Raw genomic sequence first — 15,352 nt, forward strand, 5'->3', positions numbered from 1 at the left:
CATGAACACAGCCAGGAGCATGTCATAGATCAGGGTGTCTAATAATACAAGAGTCGATGATGGGAGTCACAGTGTAAATCATTGTTTTTAGAATGTTTGACTTTATTATTTTGGTATTTTAATTCAAGAAGGTTGAATCGTTGTAACTTTGACACCATTCTCACTAAAAAAGACACCAGACAAGGTTTGAATATTTAAAAAAATAGATTGATTAATTGATCATTTATTTTGAGCATATGTGTACATATATACAAGATGGAGCATATATAGAGGAAGGAAAATATTGTCTTCTAGTACAACAGGTGCTTGAAAATTAGTGGGAAGAAGTAGTACTTATAAATCTCCCATAGATAAAAAAATTAAACAAAATTTCCTGTCTGTCGACAAGAAAAAGATTTTCCAGTGGATTAACAATAAATTTCAGTTTTTTAATTAAATGGTCAGACTCAGAGTAATGAGCTGCCAGTAATGTTTTATCTAACAATACAGATTTATTTCTTTAAGAGGAAAGTAAAGTGGCTGTGCTGACAGGTTTATTTGATTTAGCCTTTCTTTATAATGTGGAAAAACTGAGACTTAAAGTTGAAATGGTGCTCATTTTCCTTAAGACAGCTCAGGCTGATTGTCATCCATTTTATAAATGGACAGTGCATTAAATGGGAACATTTTTATACTGTATTTGAACTGTTTTACACTGAGTGAAAGGGAAACGATGTAAATATTTATAGTTGTATTAAAGATCTCACAGAGTCTTTAGGGGAAAAAAAAGATGCAGGGCCTCATTCTCTTTAGATTCTTGACATTATTATTTTTCATAGCTTTTCAGTTTTTGTAGCATACAGCTCATGCTGGAAATACTGTCTATAGTAAAACCCCAGACAGAATCAGACCCTTTGAAAATGCATTAACACGCTAATCTGCAGTAGTTGTATTACTGGCAAACAATTTCCTGGTCAATTGCAGGTCAAAAGCTGCATGCAGAGTTGCTCTGGTAACCTTGCTTGGTTACAGAAATAATTAATTGATGTTGTATAACAATAAAATATGAGCTCAGTTTCAATTATTATGTTTCTGGTGGTACCTGTCAGCAGGGACATTCACTCCTCTGCTTGGATAGTCGTGCACATCCCTAGCCTACAGTTCTGTAGATTTTAGAGTTTTAAGACCTGTTCAGGTGTAAGACATCTCTGGTCCTATAACGACTAAACGTTATAAAGGGTTTTTTAACGTTACCTGGGTCATTTTACCTGTGTTGTAGGAGACTGCACCAGTTTTTACACATGAAATGTTTTTTAAATGAGACGGGGTTTGTGCCCCGAATTTTACAGTACTTTTTTTTAATCCTGTCTCTTGAATTGCCCAAGTGTAACACTTGGCAAATCAAGTGTCTAATAACTTACACTTCAGATTTTTTTCTGACTTGTGGTAACTGAAAGTGAGAGGAAACTTAACCATGATTTGAAGATCTTGTCAAAGTGTTTTCTGGCCTCAAGCTCTGCAGTTGAACTAGCTGAGCCCTGCATTATTGTAGCCTCAGGGGGATGTACACTACCAGGCAGCCTTAGCTGAACTTTGTATATAGTAAAAAAAAAAAAAAAAATCATGAGATTAAATATTAACTGAAGTAGGCAGTGCTCTGGCTGCTCATTATGCAGACAGATCAATCCTAGCAGAGATAATGTGCATAATAAAAGTGGGCAGTTGTTGTTTTTACCCTACTGAGTTTTAAATTAGCTGGATTTGACTTGTGACATTTTATTTTTTTAATTTTATTTCAAAGTATCTGAAAAGAAATCTCACTGAGAGTACCACAAGAGTTGTTCAGTTATGAATTATTGGAAAGGACAAGCATTTTTCTGTTCATATTTTAAAATATATTTGTCGCTAATGTTGGAACTTGTTAATGAAAACGATATGTCACAGAAGAATGTGCATGCTGTGTGAGATCTGCAGCTTCTGTTTACCAGCAGCACTAAAACAGCTGATAACGCCTCACTCTGCTGGTGCTTAAAAGCAGTTTATGTGGGATGTGAAATAATAGCAAGTTTACAGTTAGGGGGTGGTATGTGAGCAAGCTGTGTTACTTTCTGTGTTTGTGCCCATGTGGGCGTTGTGTCTGATTGTTACACTAGACTGCAGGAATATTGATTTCTGGGAGTGTGTCCTGAGGTCAGCCAGACAAAAAGGCAATCGGAGCACGTGTATGACACGCTGAGGCTGCAACAAACAGCAGACTGTACGTTTGTGTTTGTCCTCACTAGAGAAACTCCTCTACCTTTTAAATGAAGTCTGGTTTAAAATCTGGCCTCCTATGTTTGTTGGATGGGTCATCTTTAAAGCTTTTATATCACTATTATTATTTAAATCCGGCCATTGTTTGCATTAATACTTTATTAAAGGTGTAGAGACTAAACCTGAGTTGTGCCCCATAAATCATAGGTTGTTTTTTTAGTCTAGGGGTTGCCCCTTGGTGTCGAGGTATGTCAGCTGACCATCATTAAAACGGCCATTGCAACCAGGGTTTAATGCATCTCTGAAATCCGACCTATCAAATCACCTGTTCTGCAATTTGACTCTCACAGTCCAAATACTGGCATAATATATGTGCAGATGCTTTAGCACCTGAAGTGATTGTACTGGTTTAACCTGCATCCAACCATCTGGTTTCAGTGGGCCCAGTTTTTAGTGTTTGCCACTTGACATGCAGCTGTGCTTTCTCTCTTTGTAGTGTGTCCAGCTCTGTCTTGTGTTTGTGTGTACTGTGCATGTGCTTAAGAGCGTACTGGAGGGCAGTGAATGTCACCCACCGCAGCACAGTAAGGCCGGGCTGCTTCCTGCCTCCGTTGCTGTCTTCTTTCATTACGTCGATTTTAAACAGGCAGGAAGATGGGGAGAGAGGAAACACGAAGATGCTTAAAGTACACAGAAATTTTCTGCATTTTTAATGTTTCTATCTGTGGATTCATTAGCTCATCCTCGTGTAATTGAAATTCACCTCAGTAATGCAAACAATTTATAAGGGGAAATGGAACATAAAAACTGGGTCATGGGGTGAATAGAAATGATAGTGGGTTGGAAGCTGATGAGCTCACTCATTAACAGTTTTCTGTGGTGTAAGTCTGTTGGCACACAGCCAAAATGAGAATTTAATTAAATAACTGTTGTCTTGTTTGTAGGACCCCCACGCAGAGGAGTTTGAGGACAAAGAATGGACGTTTGTCATAGAAAATGTGAGTACTAAATGTACACATGCTTCTTCATTAACATGGTTAATGATGCTTTTATTGTTGTTACATATCCATATTTTCTGTCTAACCTGATGGTTGGAAAGGAGCGCAGCCTATAATTGTGTGAAGTGCTCAAACTCATCTGAAATGTCATATAGAGTAACTTGGGGATTACATGTTAAACAAGACAGGGATGATTTACCAGCTCTCAGTATTCTCAGGAGTCTTCTAGGGACACGGTCTTTGCATTTCATGTGCAGATTGTGCCACCATGTGGTCAGTTTATGTCATTACATACTCTGAGTACATTGGATTAAATGGCTTGAGTAATATTCAAGTACATGTTTTACATGGATATATTTGTTTTTATTGTAGTAACAGACTGCTATAGTAGAGTACTTTTTACACTTGTCTTTTTGAGGCCACAAACCATGTGCATGTAAAATATATGTGCTTGTAAAATTCAATTGTTATTTTATTAACGCAAATGTTTTTAGGAGTTCCCATCAATTTATATTACAGCAACTGCTTTTCCATAATGTGCTCATGCCATGTCAGTCAGACTGCTGTATAAGTCAGCAGAAACAAGTGAAAACTAAAACTTTATCCAAGGAAGGACAGTTGCTTGCTCTCTAGTAGTCATGCTTGGGCTGTCATGGAAAATTGACGGAAGCGAGAAAGTGATAGTGGGGAAGCCTTTTTCTTTGTGACACAGCTTCAGATATTGTGCACCATATTCACTGTCCCATGACAGTGGAAAAATAAAAGCCCTCTTCATGGAACGATACTTTATTCAGCCTCTTTCCATTTCCACAGTCACAACTGAGTTGTTTCAAACATTAAAATTTAACCAGCCAATGAGTCAAAGACAGCATCATTGTTAACCTGTAACCTTTTAAAATGTTAAATTTAAGCTCTGTAAGACCTACCATTTTCATTACATACTTTTATTTAAGGATATGCATTTACACTTTAAGTGATATGGTTTTGCTCTGCCTAGATTGTTGCACCAACTAATTCATATGGCCAAAAAAAAGAAAGAAACTGTAAACTGCTGAGTGTTTGGCAGACACAATTTTTGAAAAAAGTTTCAGTTAAAAAACTAAAACAAAAATTGTCAAGAAGAACCAAAACATAAAAAAATAACATAGATGGAGAGAATTTCTTGTATTGTAGAGGTTTGTGAGAGCAGGAAGAAACTGAGACAGCAAAGTAGAGAATTGAAGCAAACTGGTGAAGAGAAGTGGAGATGGCCAGGAAAAACTGGAAACTTTCTTTTGCTGTTTTTCATGGTAACTTGTTGCGGGTATGTGACATGGTGTGCCTCAATCTTGCACACATGTTGAACTAACTGAGTCTGCATTTTTCAATTCAGTTCAGTCTTATTTATATAGTGCCAAATTACAACAGGAGTTGTCTCAGGGAACTTTATATTGTAAGGTAGAGCTGGGCGATATATCGATTTTTAAAAAAATATCGATATATTTTTATACGAGATATAAGATGTGACAATATCCTTTATATCGATATAGTCTATGTTACGTTATAATTATAGTTGCGGAGCCGCAAGTTTGCCTCTCTTTCGTCCACTTTTGTCTTTCCGCAACGTTACTCGGCCTCGCCTCTCCTTCACTGAACACAACTCCCCGTCCTCCCCCATCGCTTCACCTGCAGGCAGCGACAAGATGGACACGGCAAATCTCCGTTAATGAGTTACTGCGCATCGCCCCATGCGTGGGGCTGGACGGCGTCAACGTGCTAACGAGCTAGCCACGCTAACGAGCTAGCCACGCTAACGCTATGCACGGCCTGAAATCCTTTCATTCTCTCAAAAGCCTTTTGTATGAATTCTGGTTGTGCTTGATGACCGCGAACCGATTTTATGTGATACACAGCGCTCAGCAATCTGTCAAAAATGTTTTAGTCCGACTTTGGTAAGCTACGGAGCTGCACCGCTTGATGGATTGTTGGAGCATTACGGCTACCGAGGAGCCTCGCGGAGTAATACGTACTGTGCTTCAACGTAATATTACCGTACTGTGTGTGTATAAGGACCATAAATGGCTCCTGTTCAGAGACATGGTTACGAAGCGGATTTCAAACTCCAGGCTGTCAGTCACGCAGTAGAAGTTGGGAACAGAGCAGCTGTGAAATCTGTCTATGTTATTATGCTCAGCGTTTTTTAGTTTACATTTTGACTGCACAATTGTGAGCTCTTTGTTATGCACAAAACAACATTGTTTTCTTTTATTTATAGAGCATCATTATTTAATAAATGCTCATAATTTATTTTTGAGTAGTTTTTTTTCATGCTGTATGTTAATAAAAGTGCCTGTGTGACATCTGGGACACAGCTTTGACTAAGAACTCTCTTTTTGTTCTTACTTTATGGCTTTAAAAAAATATCGAGATATATATCTTATATCGCCATCCAGCTAAAAAATATCGAGATATGAATTTTGGGTCATATCGCCCAGCTCTATTGTAAGGTAAATGATACAGAAAGAAAACCCCTACAATCATATGACCCGTTATGAGCAAGCGCATTGGCAACAGTGGGAAGGAAAACCTCCAGGTGTTCCTCCAGGAAAACCTTCCTTTTAACAGGAAAAACCTCCAGCAGAACCAGGATCAGGGAGGGGCAGCCAGAGATTAATAATAACTAATGATTAAATGTAGAGTGGTGTATAAACACAGAGGAGAGCACTCAGTGCATCATGGGAAGCGCCCAGCAGCCTAGACCTATTGTGTCATAACTAAGGGAGGATTCAGGGTCACCTGATCCAGCCCTGGGATCAGGTGGAGAATAAGCTCCCTCTTTCTAGCATTTTTAGTTAAAACTGACAGCTTTTCAGGCAGTTTTAGGACATCCTGATTTAAAACAAATGACAGACGTTCAGCCTAAAAGTAATAAATGCATCAAACTAAAAAATAGAAAGTATTGTCTTTGTTTTCTTACCATCTTATTGTAGAGTCATGCCAAGTAGCATTTTCATTCACAAACTTTATTAGTAGTGCAAGCTAATGTAAATGTGACAATAAAAAGATTGTTTCACTGAAATGGGCCTTCTCTGCTACTGGAACTGTTGTCCCAGGTTATGGCTAAAGCTCAGCACTAATTCCTGTTCAAAGTACACATAAGGGGAAACTTTCAGGGCAGGCGCCACCCTGTGGTTAGTTAATGAACTGTTGCTTTTCTCATAATTAAATGAAACCCCAGAACATGGTAGTAAGCACCATTTCACCTCAGTGTGTAGACCGTAAAGTAGTTTTAAAATGTGGACATGCATAAAAATTAGGTCCTCTATTGGACTGTTGCCTTTTTTACTCATAGGCACTAAATCCTTCCACTCAATATAGAAAAACAAAGCAGAATTCATCATCTTTGTCCTCATAAGGTATCGCTCCACCAAAGGAAAATCACTGGGACTGTGGGGAAAAAAAATTTCACTGATTTTTTTTTTTTTTTTTTAATCTAGGATTAAAAACTAGAAGATAAAAAACCTGCACACCTCCAAAATCAACCAGGAATCTCATGAAAAAAATCACTTTAAAACAGGGATGTCAAATTCATTTCACATTATGGGCCACATACAGTACGGTTGGGGAATATGTAAACATTTTTCCAACCGACATTCATCAGTTCAATAAATGGCGATAGGCGATATATTCGTGGAGGTGACTTTTTGATGGGCGGAGCAATGTATACATGCACAGACTGATTTGCGCTTTTAGGACACAGAATAAGTCCAAACATGAAGGAACTATTTGCCAAAAGAAAATACAAAGTCGCCAATGGGGGATTTCTTTGGCTTTAAACTGGATGAAAGAGGTAAACCTGAGGATGTAAGCCAAGGGATGTGCCGCCTGTCCAGACGTATAGTGCCAGCAAAGGACTCACGCAACTAACTTGCATGAGCAAATACGTGTCCACCATCCCACTGAGTATGCCAGGCTATCACCAGCTTCTTCAGCTCCATCAGCAAGCTCTGGAAAAGCTTTTCACCAGCAGCATATCCTGAGTGCTTTCACTAAAATGGTTAAATATGAAAAGGACAGCCCCTGGTGGACACAGTGCACAGTGAGACTGATAAACAGTGGAACGGCCTGTAAACACAGTTATAGTGGAAAAAAGAAGCCAGTTTCTCTTTGTTTCCCTCCCCAGCATTGCTTTTTTTTTTCTTTTTTTTTTTAATTTAAATGAAATGTTTTTGTTTGTTTTAACATAGGCTACTGCCTTTCTTTCTTTCTGTTATGAGTTTGAGTAAATGAATCGCTGCTACATTTGGGCGCACACTCTGAGGAGGGTGCATTTGCTCACAGCTGGAAGAGGGTGACGTTAAAACAGCCCTTTTTAAAAAATTTTTTTATTTTTTTTTCCTGTCGAATGCTTCTCTTAGCTTCAACCAACATTATTAGCAAACTTACTCATGGGCAAATAAATAAATAGGTAAATAAATCGGTCTTGTAAAAACGACCGGTGAAAAGTTCAACATTCGTCCAATTGTCCAACATACAACCCACTTTGATTTGTGTGCTGGACCAGGGAAACTCCCCTTTCTATGTAAAGATGTTTAAATATACATTTAAACTCTGAGATATGCAGTTATTAAAACAAGAAGTGAAATTTCAAGAATATGCCTCTGGTTATCCAAATGATAAAGAGAACCTTGCCTGGAGTTGTGTATACCTGTACTACTTATTTATTTGTATTTTTTTCCCAGTAAACCAAGCAGGTTTTATGCAAATCCTGACATTCAATCATGTGAGCAATGTCAACAATCACTAGGTGCTCTTTCTTCATTCGCTTGTGTCCATCGTCTGCTCTTTTCTGCTTTTTTCTGTTTTCACAGAACAAATCATTGCACACACAAAGAGCAGCTGTAGCCAAAAGCCCCCACTGTTTCTGCTCCACTGTTCAGCAAGTTTTTCTCCTTGTAAATTTCCACACAAAGCATGATAGGAAATGATATAAAAAGGAATCCAGTTGTAGTCATGCAACCAGTGACCCTAAAAGATCCCTAGTCTTTGCAGAATATATCAGTTTATCACTTAAACCTCTCACATATTGACTTTAGATGTGAGAAAGGTACCAAACTGAAGTCTTTTTAGATTTTTCATTGAACAGTTAGTGTGAACACAATTATGCAAGATTGGTTTTACTCAAGTACTTCTGTATGGTCACAGGTACATATTCTGGTCCTTTAGTTAAAGGACAAAGATACTGTAACATATTTAATCAGGAGCTGTGAAAGTATTCAAATATTTCTGTTTCCAAGAATTTCAGCTTGGAATATCAAGAGAGATGGGTATTTCCTCTCTTATGCAAGCCTCTTCCCCCCCCCCCCCTCTCCTAACAAATGGTCAGCCTGCATTTCTACTTGCAGAAAATTTTAAGTATATTGTAGTAAAACAATTCAAAAGTTAGTTGTTGTTTTTTTTTAATGGACTGTTTGTTTGTTTGTTTGTTTGTTTTTAATTTTTTAATTAGCAGATTTATTTTGTGTGCTGTTATGTTAAAGGGATAGCTGTTTGAAGTAACAAATCTTTTAACTGTACCAATTTTCTCTGTTGTAAAAAAACAACTGTGAGACTTCATGACACGAGTAAACACATCTTTAAGAAGTACTCTCATAAACCAACTTCCAAATATTCCAATGCGTGACTTTAGGGAGACATGCACTGTTAGTGACCAACAGGGATGGACACAGAGACTCTTCCACCCTGTTTTTAAAGAATGTGGAAAAATAGAGCTGGCAGAGAGCACAGAAACTGTCACTTTCTGTACTCATCAAGCTCAAAGAAATGACGGCAGACGCTGCTCTACCTTTCTATCTTTGACAGAGAGTAGAGAAGACAAGCAGGTCAGCCGGTTTTCTCTAGCTAGAGCGTGGGAGAGCACAAGAAAAGAAAAAGCAAGAAAGGGAGAGAAAAAGACAAGTTGGTGGTTTGCCTGTGTCTCTGCATACCTGACTAATGATAGAAAGATCAAAGCCTGACAAAGTCTACTGACAGCAGGAATGGAGGGAGAGGAGGGAGAAGGCAACCTTACACCTTCACACACATGTGGAGGTATCCCGAGGCCGTGTTTCTCCTAACTATAAAGCCTAAAAAAAATCCTTCCAACAAGTCACTTAGAAGTGATTTAGAAAAACTCTGAGCATCTATGAGGATGGAGAAGCTGAAATTAGTTTTTTGGATCTATGATTTCCTAAAACGGGTGGAAAGGTCAGACAGACCTTCTATAGTGAGCTCGGGCCCAGAGAAGGGCATTCCTACATGTGTTTAAAGTATTGGGTGGTTGTTGTTGTTCTTTTTTTTTCCCTCTCTTTTGCATGGTTTTCTGAAGAGTTCCTGACCCAATGCAGTGACTTCATTACAGAATGAGGCCTGTTTTTGATTCATTACTATATGTGAATGTAAATTTCTCACCTAGGTTCAAGGACTTTCTGAAGCTTTTTAATAATAACATATGGCATAAATGATAAAATTCCAGAATTCTTTGCACTTAAAAGTTAAGAAACTTTATTCTTAAATTCTTGAACTATTTTCTTATCCGGTCTATCACAGAGTAGTGAAGCCGTCACTATTTCTTAACTTCAAAAAGACTGAACTTGTCTGACAAGCTCTTTATAAACCCAATTATATAACTAAATAAACTCATTAGTTGTTAGGATGGTTACTTTTAAAAAAATGTTTTAACCATTCCAGCCTTGGTAGTCTTTTGTTGCCACATCCTAAAGTCTTTGACTCATTTAAATAAATATGGAAATAAAATGTATAGTACATTGTCAGATTAAACATTTAAAATGTCAACTTTATCCTATTTTCAATTTCATATAGGCTTTAAATTATTACAAACCAATGTATCTCAGTTCTGTTGAGATCTTTATGTGCATTCATTGATGTACAGCAGTGCTACTGATTTGCACCCATTGCTCCTTTTAAAAACGGTGAATATTCTCACTGTTGCTGCCAATATTAGTCAGTGATTAAAAGAGATATCACGTAATTATTGTGTCTATATGTGCAAGCAAAGGCAATGATTGCTAAACTAGGTTCAGTGTTTATTTTAATTTGAACATTCTCACTAGTAAAACCACAAGAGGGCAGTCCAGCCTAAGATGAGCAAACTCCTTTTCTGGCATTCATGATTAAATTGGCTGGAAAAACCGTTTTTGTCACCTGCGTGTATGTTTGTCTTTAGATTTCTGTGCAGCCTTCATGTTTCTGTGTGTTTGTTTCAAAGCATGTGTGATGAAAAGTATAACCTTATCCAACATTATCCGTATTACATTTTAGGTTATTTTGATTCTGACTTTGCCTGCGTGTGCATGACTGTAAAGAACACACACACACACACACACACACACACACACACACACACACACACACACACACACACACACACACACACACCCTTCCTTCAGGTATCTGAGCTAATGTAAAGTAAAGGACACATGAATGAATGCAGTAGTGAGTGCTGCTCCGAAGAGGAGGAGGAACAGAAGAAGAGGAGAGGTGAGTTCTCCTGACCCCTCATCAGACGGCAGAGGAGAAAAGGGGGAAGAATACTGCATTGTGCCCGAGCGCCGAAGATGATGAAATTCAAGATCCCCGCGCTCGGGCTTCGTCTTAATCTGGGGGCCCAACCTCGCGCTAGGCTAATCCCTCCCCGTCGAATTACTGGCCCTGGCTAGATTGTATTTTGTCATTGAAAATGGCAGTGTCAAACACTACCTTTTTCTCTCCTCTATTTGTTCGTCTGCCAAGGCGAATCGCATAATCAAAAGATGGAGAGAGAGGGAGAGCAAAGAGGAGAAAGCGATGGAGAAGGAGAGAGAGGGAAAGAGGCGGAAGGCTGAAAATGGCTACACAGTAGTATCTCTAAATTGCATGCTACCCTTGCCTTTCACCCTTTTTCAAACAGGCGCGTATTATCAAAAAGGTGGGCAAATTGAGAGTCAAAAGATTGGACGGCTATATTTGAAGGCATTGTGCTGACAGGCTCTTTTGTGTGTGTGTGTCTGTGTGTTTCTGTGGTGGTGGTGGTGGTGGTGGTGGTAGTGGGGTTAATATGTGTATGTATGTCTGTGTGTATTCTCTCTGCGTTTGCATATCAGCCAAAGCTGGAGATGGGAGACCAACTTCCCTCATCTTCAAAGCTTTGTGGAGGGATTTAAATAACATGCGCACACACACACACACACACACACCATTGCATTTCATGTGAGAAGCTATCATGTCTGAATACATTGAATATACAGTGATACACACTCAGAGGCCCATCTTTCCTCCCTCCAACTCATACTTCACCTTTTTCACTCACATTACATCAATGTCACCCAGGCAGGAAGGCGCTTCCAAATCGGCACTCACGCCTTTTGACAGCCTGTCTGCTGCACATACACACATTTTAAATATCGAATTTGAAATTGACACTTTATGTACTGACAGCTTTTTCCTAACCTCCTTTTTAAAAATAGGTAAAATCTTTAAAATGTGACAGTAAGACTGATTATGTCTCTGTTATAGAAAAGGAAAAATATCTAATTTAAAAGTGTGTAACAATTTTCAAACCAAGGCTATGGTTTCTAAGTCTAACCACAGTATATTGATATCTTATGCTGTTTTGTGATCATGACTATTTAATGCGACAAACTGACTTTTAAAACACGATGCAGTTGTTAAAAAAAACAGGATTCTATTGTTGTTTTCATCTGACTGTTTAAAACCAAAGTGTTTCCAAACAGCTGAGTTGGTTTTACTGCTCTTCTTAATCAAAGTCTCTCCTCCTCTTATCTTGGCCTGAGCTGAATTTGGAGTTTTAAGGAAAGGCTAAATTAGATCTCGGTAAAGGAAAGACCAGATAAAATACACTATGCCAAAAAAAACTTAATCAATATAATGTTGTTTTGTTATCCTGCATTAAAATTAATAGAGTTCATAATTGCATGGAAATTCAAATTTTGCTTAATTGCATATCCCTAACTGAGACCAAAACCTGTGAGTTTCATCTAGTTTCATTAACCCATATCCATGTGATGCCTCTGTGGAGCTGTTATTGACTGGTAAAAGTATAGTGGTCTGATGAAAGCTGCATTTTTAAATATTGTTATATTGTGGCAAAGGAACTGGTAATGCATCGCAGTAATGGAGTTTATTTTTAGTTCATTAATACAATCTCAATCAAGTGATTAGGCCAATGTTAAAAATCTTTTTTTTTTGAATGTATTAATTTATTTTTTAAATATTATTATGATGTATCCTTTCTGAAGGAAAACTAAGGCACGAACCTAAACCACAGCCCAAAGACCGACACATGATCCTTATCCTAAAACTGAGGCACAAATCGAAACTGTAGCCCAGAAGTTGACACCTGAACTTGGCCCAAAAACAAGACAGGAGCTGAAACTGTAGGCTAAAAGCTGTGATGTGAATCTGGCCAAATATTGAAATACGCTGAAAATATGTCCCAGAAACCGAGATATGATTCTGACCCAAAAACGGAGGCATGAAACACCGTAGCTAAAAAATTGAGATTTGAACGTAGCCCAAAAACCACAACAAGCTGCAATCTGAAACAGAAATGGAAATCATAGTACAAAAAGCATGATGTTAAATGGGTCCTAAAGCTAAAATTTTAGCCCAGAAAGCGAGTCGTGACGCGAAATTGGTAGACCAAAATCTGAGGCAATAGCTGAAACTGTGGCCCAAAAAACCGAGACAAGAGCTGAAACGCTAACCTCAAAAACTGAGGTATGAACGCAGACATGAATCAAACTGTGGTATGAAATACTTCTGATGTAGTGTTTTTACATTAATTTAAGTTTAGATGGACAATTGCACATGGAATAAAATAAACAAAAATGCTTAAATGCATTGAGTCCATTTGATTTGTATGCTGTGTAAATGATGGAATTTTCACCAAAGGTTTACGATCACGTTTCACGTCTCTTTTGATCACATTCTTGTTGCGTCCTTCTCCCTTTTCCATCTCTTTTTGTCCCCTTCATTCTGTTTTTTTTCTCTAAGGTGAAGTCCTGGCTATTGTGGACCACATCCAACTCCATTAAGGGCCTTTCCACGCCACATATGCCCACTCACACAGTAACACAGTCACATACTGACACACACAGTTTGGAAAAAAAAAACAAACCCAAAAAACATGACATACACACACAAATGTACCTCCATCACCTTTACACACACACACACACACACACACACACACACACACACACACACACACACACACACACACACACACACACCCCCTGTCTGTATTGTACACGTAGCCATGGTGTGTATACTGCTCTCCCCCCTCCCCTGTCTCTGTCTGGAACACATTACGTAGGCCAGTGGCTTGTGAGCGCTGACTGGGCCTCGGGGAAGAAAAACACAATTATTTCAGCCCTCAGCTATTCATGCAAAGGTGACAAAAGCTGGTATGAAGTATGAAATCCCAAAAGTTTCTCCCGTGCCGCGGCCGACAAATTGGGATTAATTTGCGCTTGTGTGCACGCGTGTGTCTCCAAAGTTTTCACCTTTGCTCATTTCCCATTTCTTAAATAGTTTGGAGAACTCAAAAGGCCTAATTTATTGTGTCAGAAAGAAGAGCGTGTGCATTCGCTTGGGTTGTTTGTATGTGAATGCAATGCTAATTTTAAATAATATATGCTTTATAGTTCAAAGACTGAGGCATGTAAATAATTTCCTGTGCGTTTGTGTGTGTGAGATTGTAAGAAGGCGGGAGGTTCCTAGTATGGGATCACACATTCACACATGCTTTCCAAATTAATTTAATCTAATTAATTGCCGTGTGGAGAGAGGACAGATGCTTGTGATTACCCCCCACTTCCAGACCCCTCCCTGGGCGCACTCACACACACACACAGACACACAACTGTTACCACCCTAAACGCTGCCATTTTCTGCCACTGTGCAGCTAAAAATATTATTTTAATGCTCTGAAAGCACATCAGCAATTTGTTGGCTAAATAAGGAAACAATGCAGTCACATTATGGAGGAAATTACCCCACAATTCAGCTTAAAGTGAAAAAAAATAAAACATTTATAAGGAGAGTGTCTGTTTCTCCTTTTGTGCCAATGTGGGTATATTTTTGTCTTTGTGTAACTGCACCTGTGTCTGGGGAACTCTGTATTTGGCTGTGTTTCCAGCCAGTTATGTGTTAGGGTGCTGTGTGTGGCTGTGGAGGCCGGGTGGTCCCTCCTGTCGCCCTAATAGGCTTACTGGCCCCTAATCCACACCACGCCACCCTGTCACATGGCCAGTCTGCTGACTAACTGCGACCACTGCCATAGAGGTTTGTGTGCGTGTCTCCCGAACTACATCTCTGTGCTGTTGTCATGCTTGTCTGTAACTCAGCATGTGGTAGCTGGTGTCCAATTGAGACACTGAATATGTATTTTTTTTATTTTTTTATTTTTTTTGTATTTATTGCATGTTTGCGTGTTGGACAAACAGAACACAATCATGTGTCTATAAGCCACATTTTCTAATTTACATTCGTGTAAGTTTACAAACTGGATTTTTGTTTGGAAAAACGTTAAGGAGAAATGCTAAATTATTTTAGTTCATGTCACATACTACCTAATTTAATTTCAAGTGGGCCGTATCTTGAAACTGTTGATTTTGTCCAGAAAGTTGTTTCTTACAAGGAAAAGAAAGTTTGACTTCGACTGCACTTCAGAAAAAATACAGAGGCCTGTAACTGTCACCTGACACATTTCAGTCTAGTCCTCTGGGTGTCGAAAATAAAATAACCCCGAGATTCACAAGCAGCATCAGTGTCGAGGTACTGTTGCATGTTGGACACCTGGCAAGATTTAAGCTAATTTAAATCTCCCTATACTTGTGTCACTTCTAACTATAACACTTGTAACAAAGACATGTTTTTCCACCACCTTTGCTCCATTAGATTTCAGTTCAGGATTATTTAAGTAACCAAGAAATGACATCATTACAATGAAACGCTACTATTTAAATCAAAGAAACATATCAGCATTGCTGCTGTGCCCTCCTGTCTTACTTAAATGTGGTATGACAGGTAAGAGGCGGGGCTTTTGTCTACTAGATACCTGTGAAACTGTGACTCAGCTA

At 38.7% G+C, this 15,352-nt stretch overlaps 1 protein-coding gene across 5 annotated transcripts in view; it reads left to right on the forward strand.

Moving 5' to 3' along the window:
- Positions 1–15,352, forward strand: part of ehbp1 (EH domain binding protein 1) — a 159,240-nt gene that overhangs the window by 22,080 nt on the left and 121,808 nt on the right. For all 5 annotated transcript variants that reach the window (XM_019366884.2, XM_025897774.1, XM_003438236.5 and 2 more), the window contains one exon: positions 3,177–3,230. In XM_019366884.2, the coding sequence (XP_019222429.1) occupies positions 3,177–3,230 (54 nt within the window). The remainder of the gene's footprint in view (positions 1–3,176; positions 3,231–15,352) is intronic.

The sequence above is a fragment of the Oreochromis niloticus genome, linkage group LG13 (assembly GCF_001858045.2).
Source record: "Oreochromis niloticus isolate F11D_XX linkage group LG13, O_niloticus_UMD_NMBU, whole genome shotgun sequence".
NCBI classification, from domain to species: Eukaryota; Metazoa; Chordata; class Actinopteri; order Cichliformes; family Cichlidae; genus Oreochromis; species Oreochromis niloticus.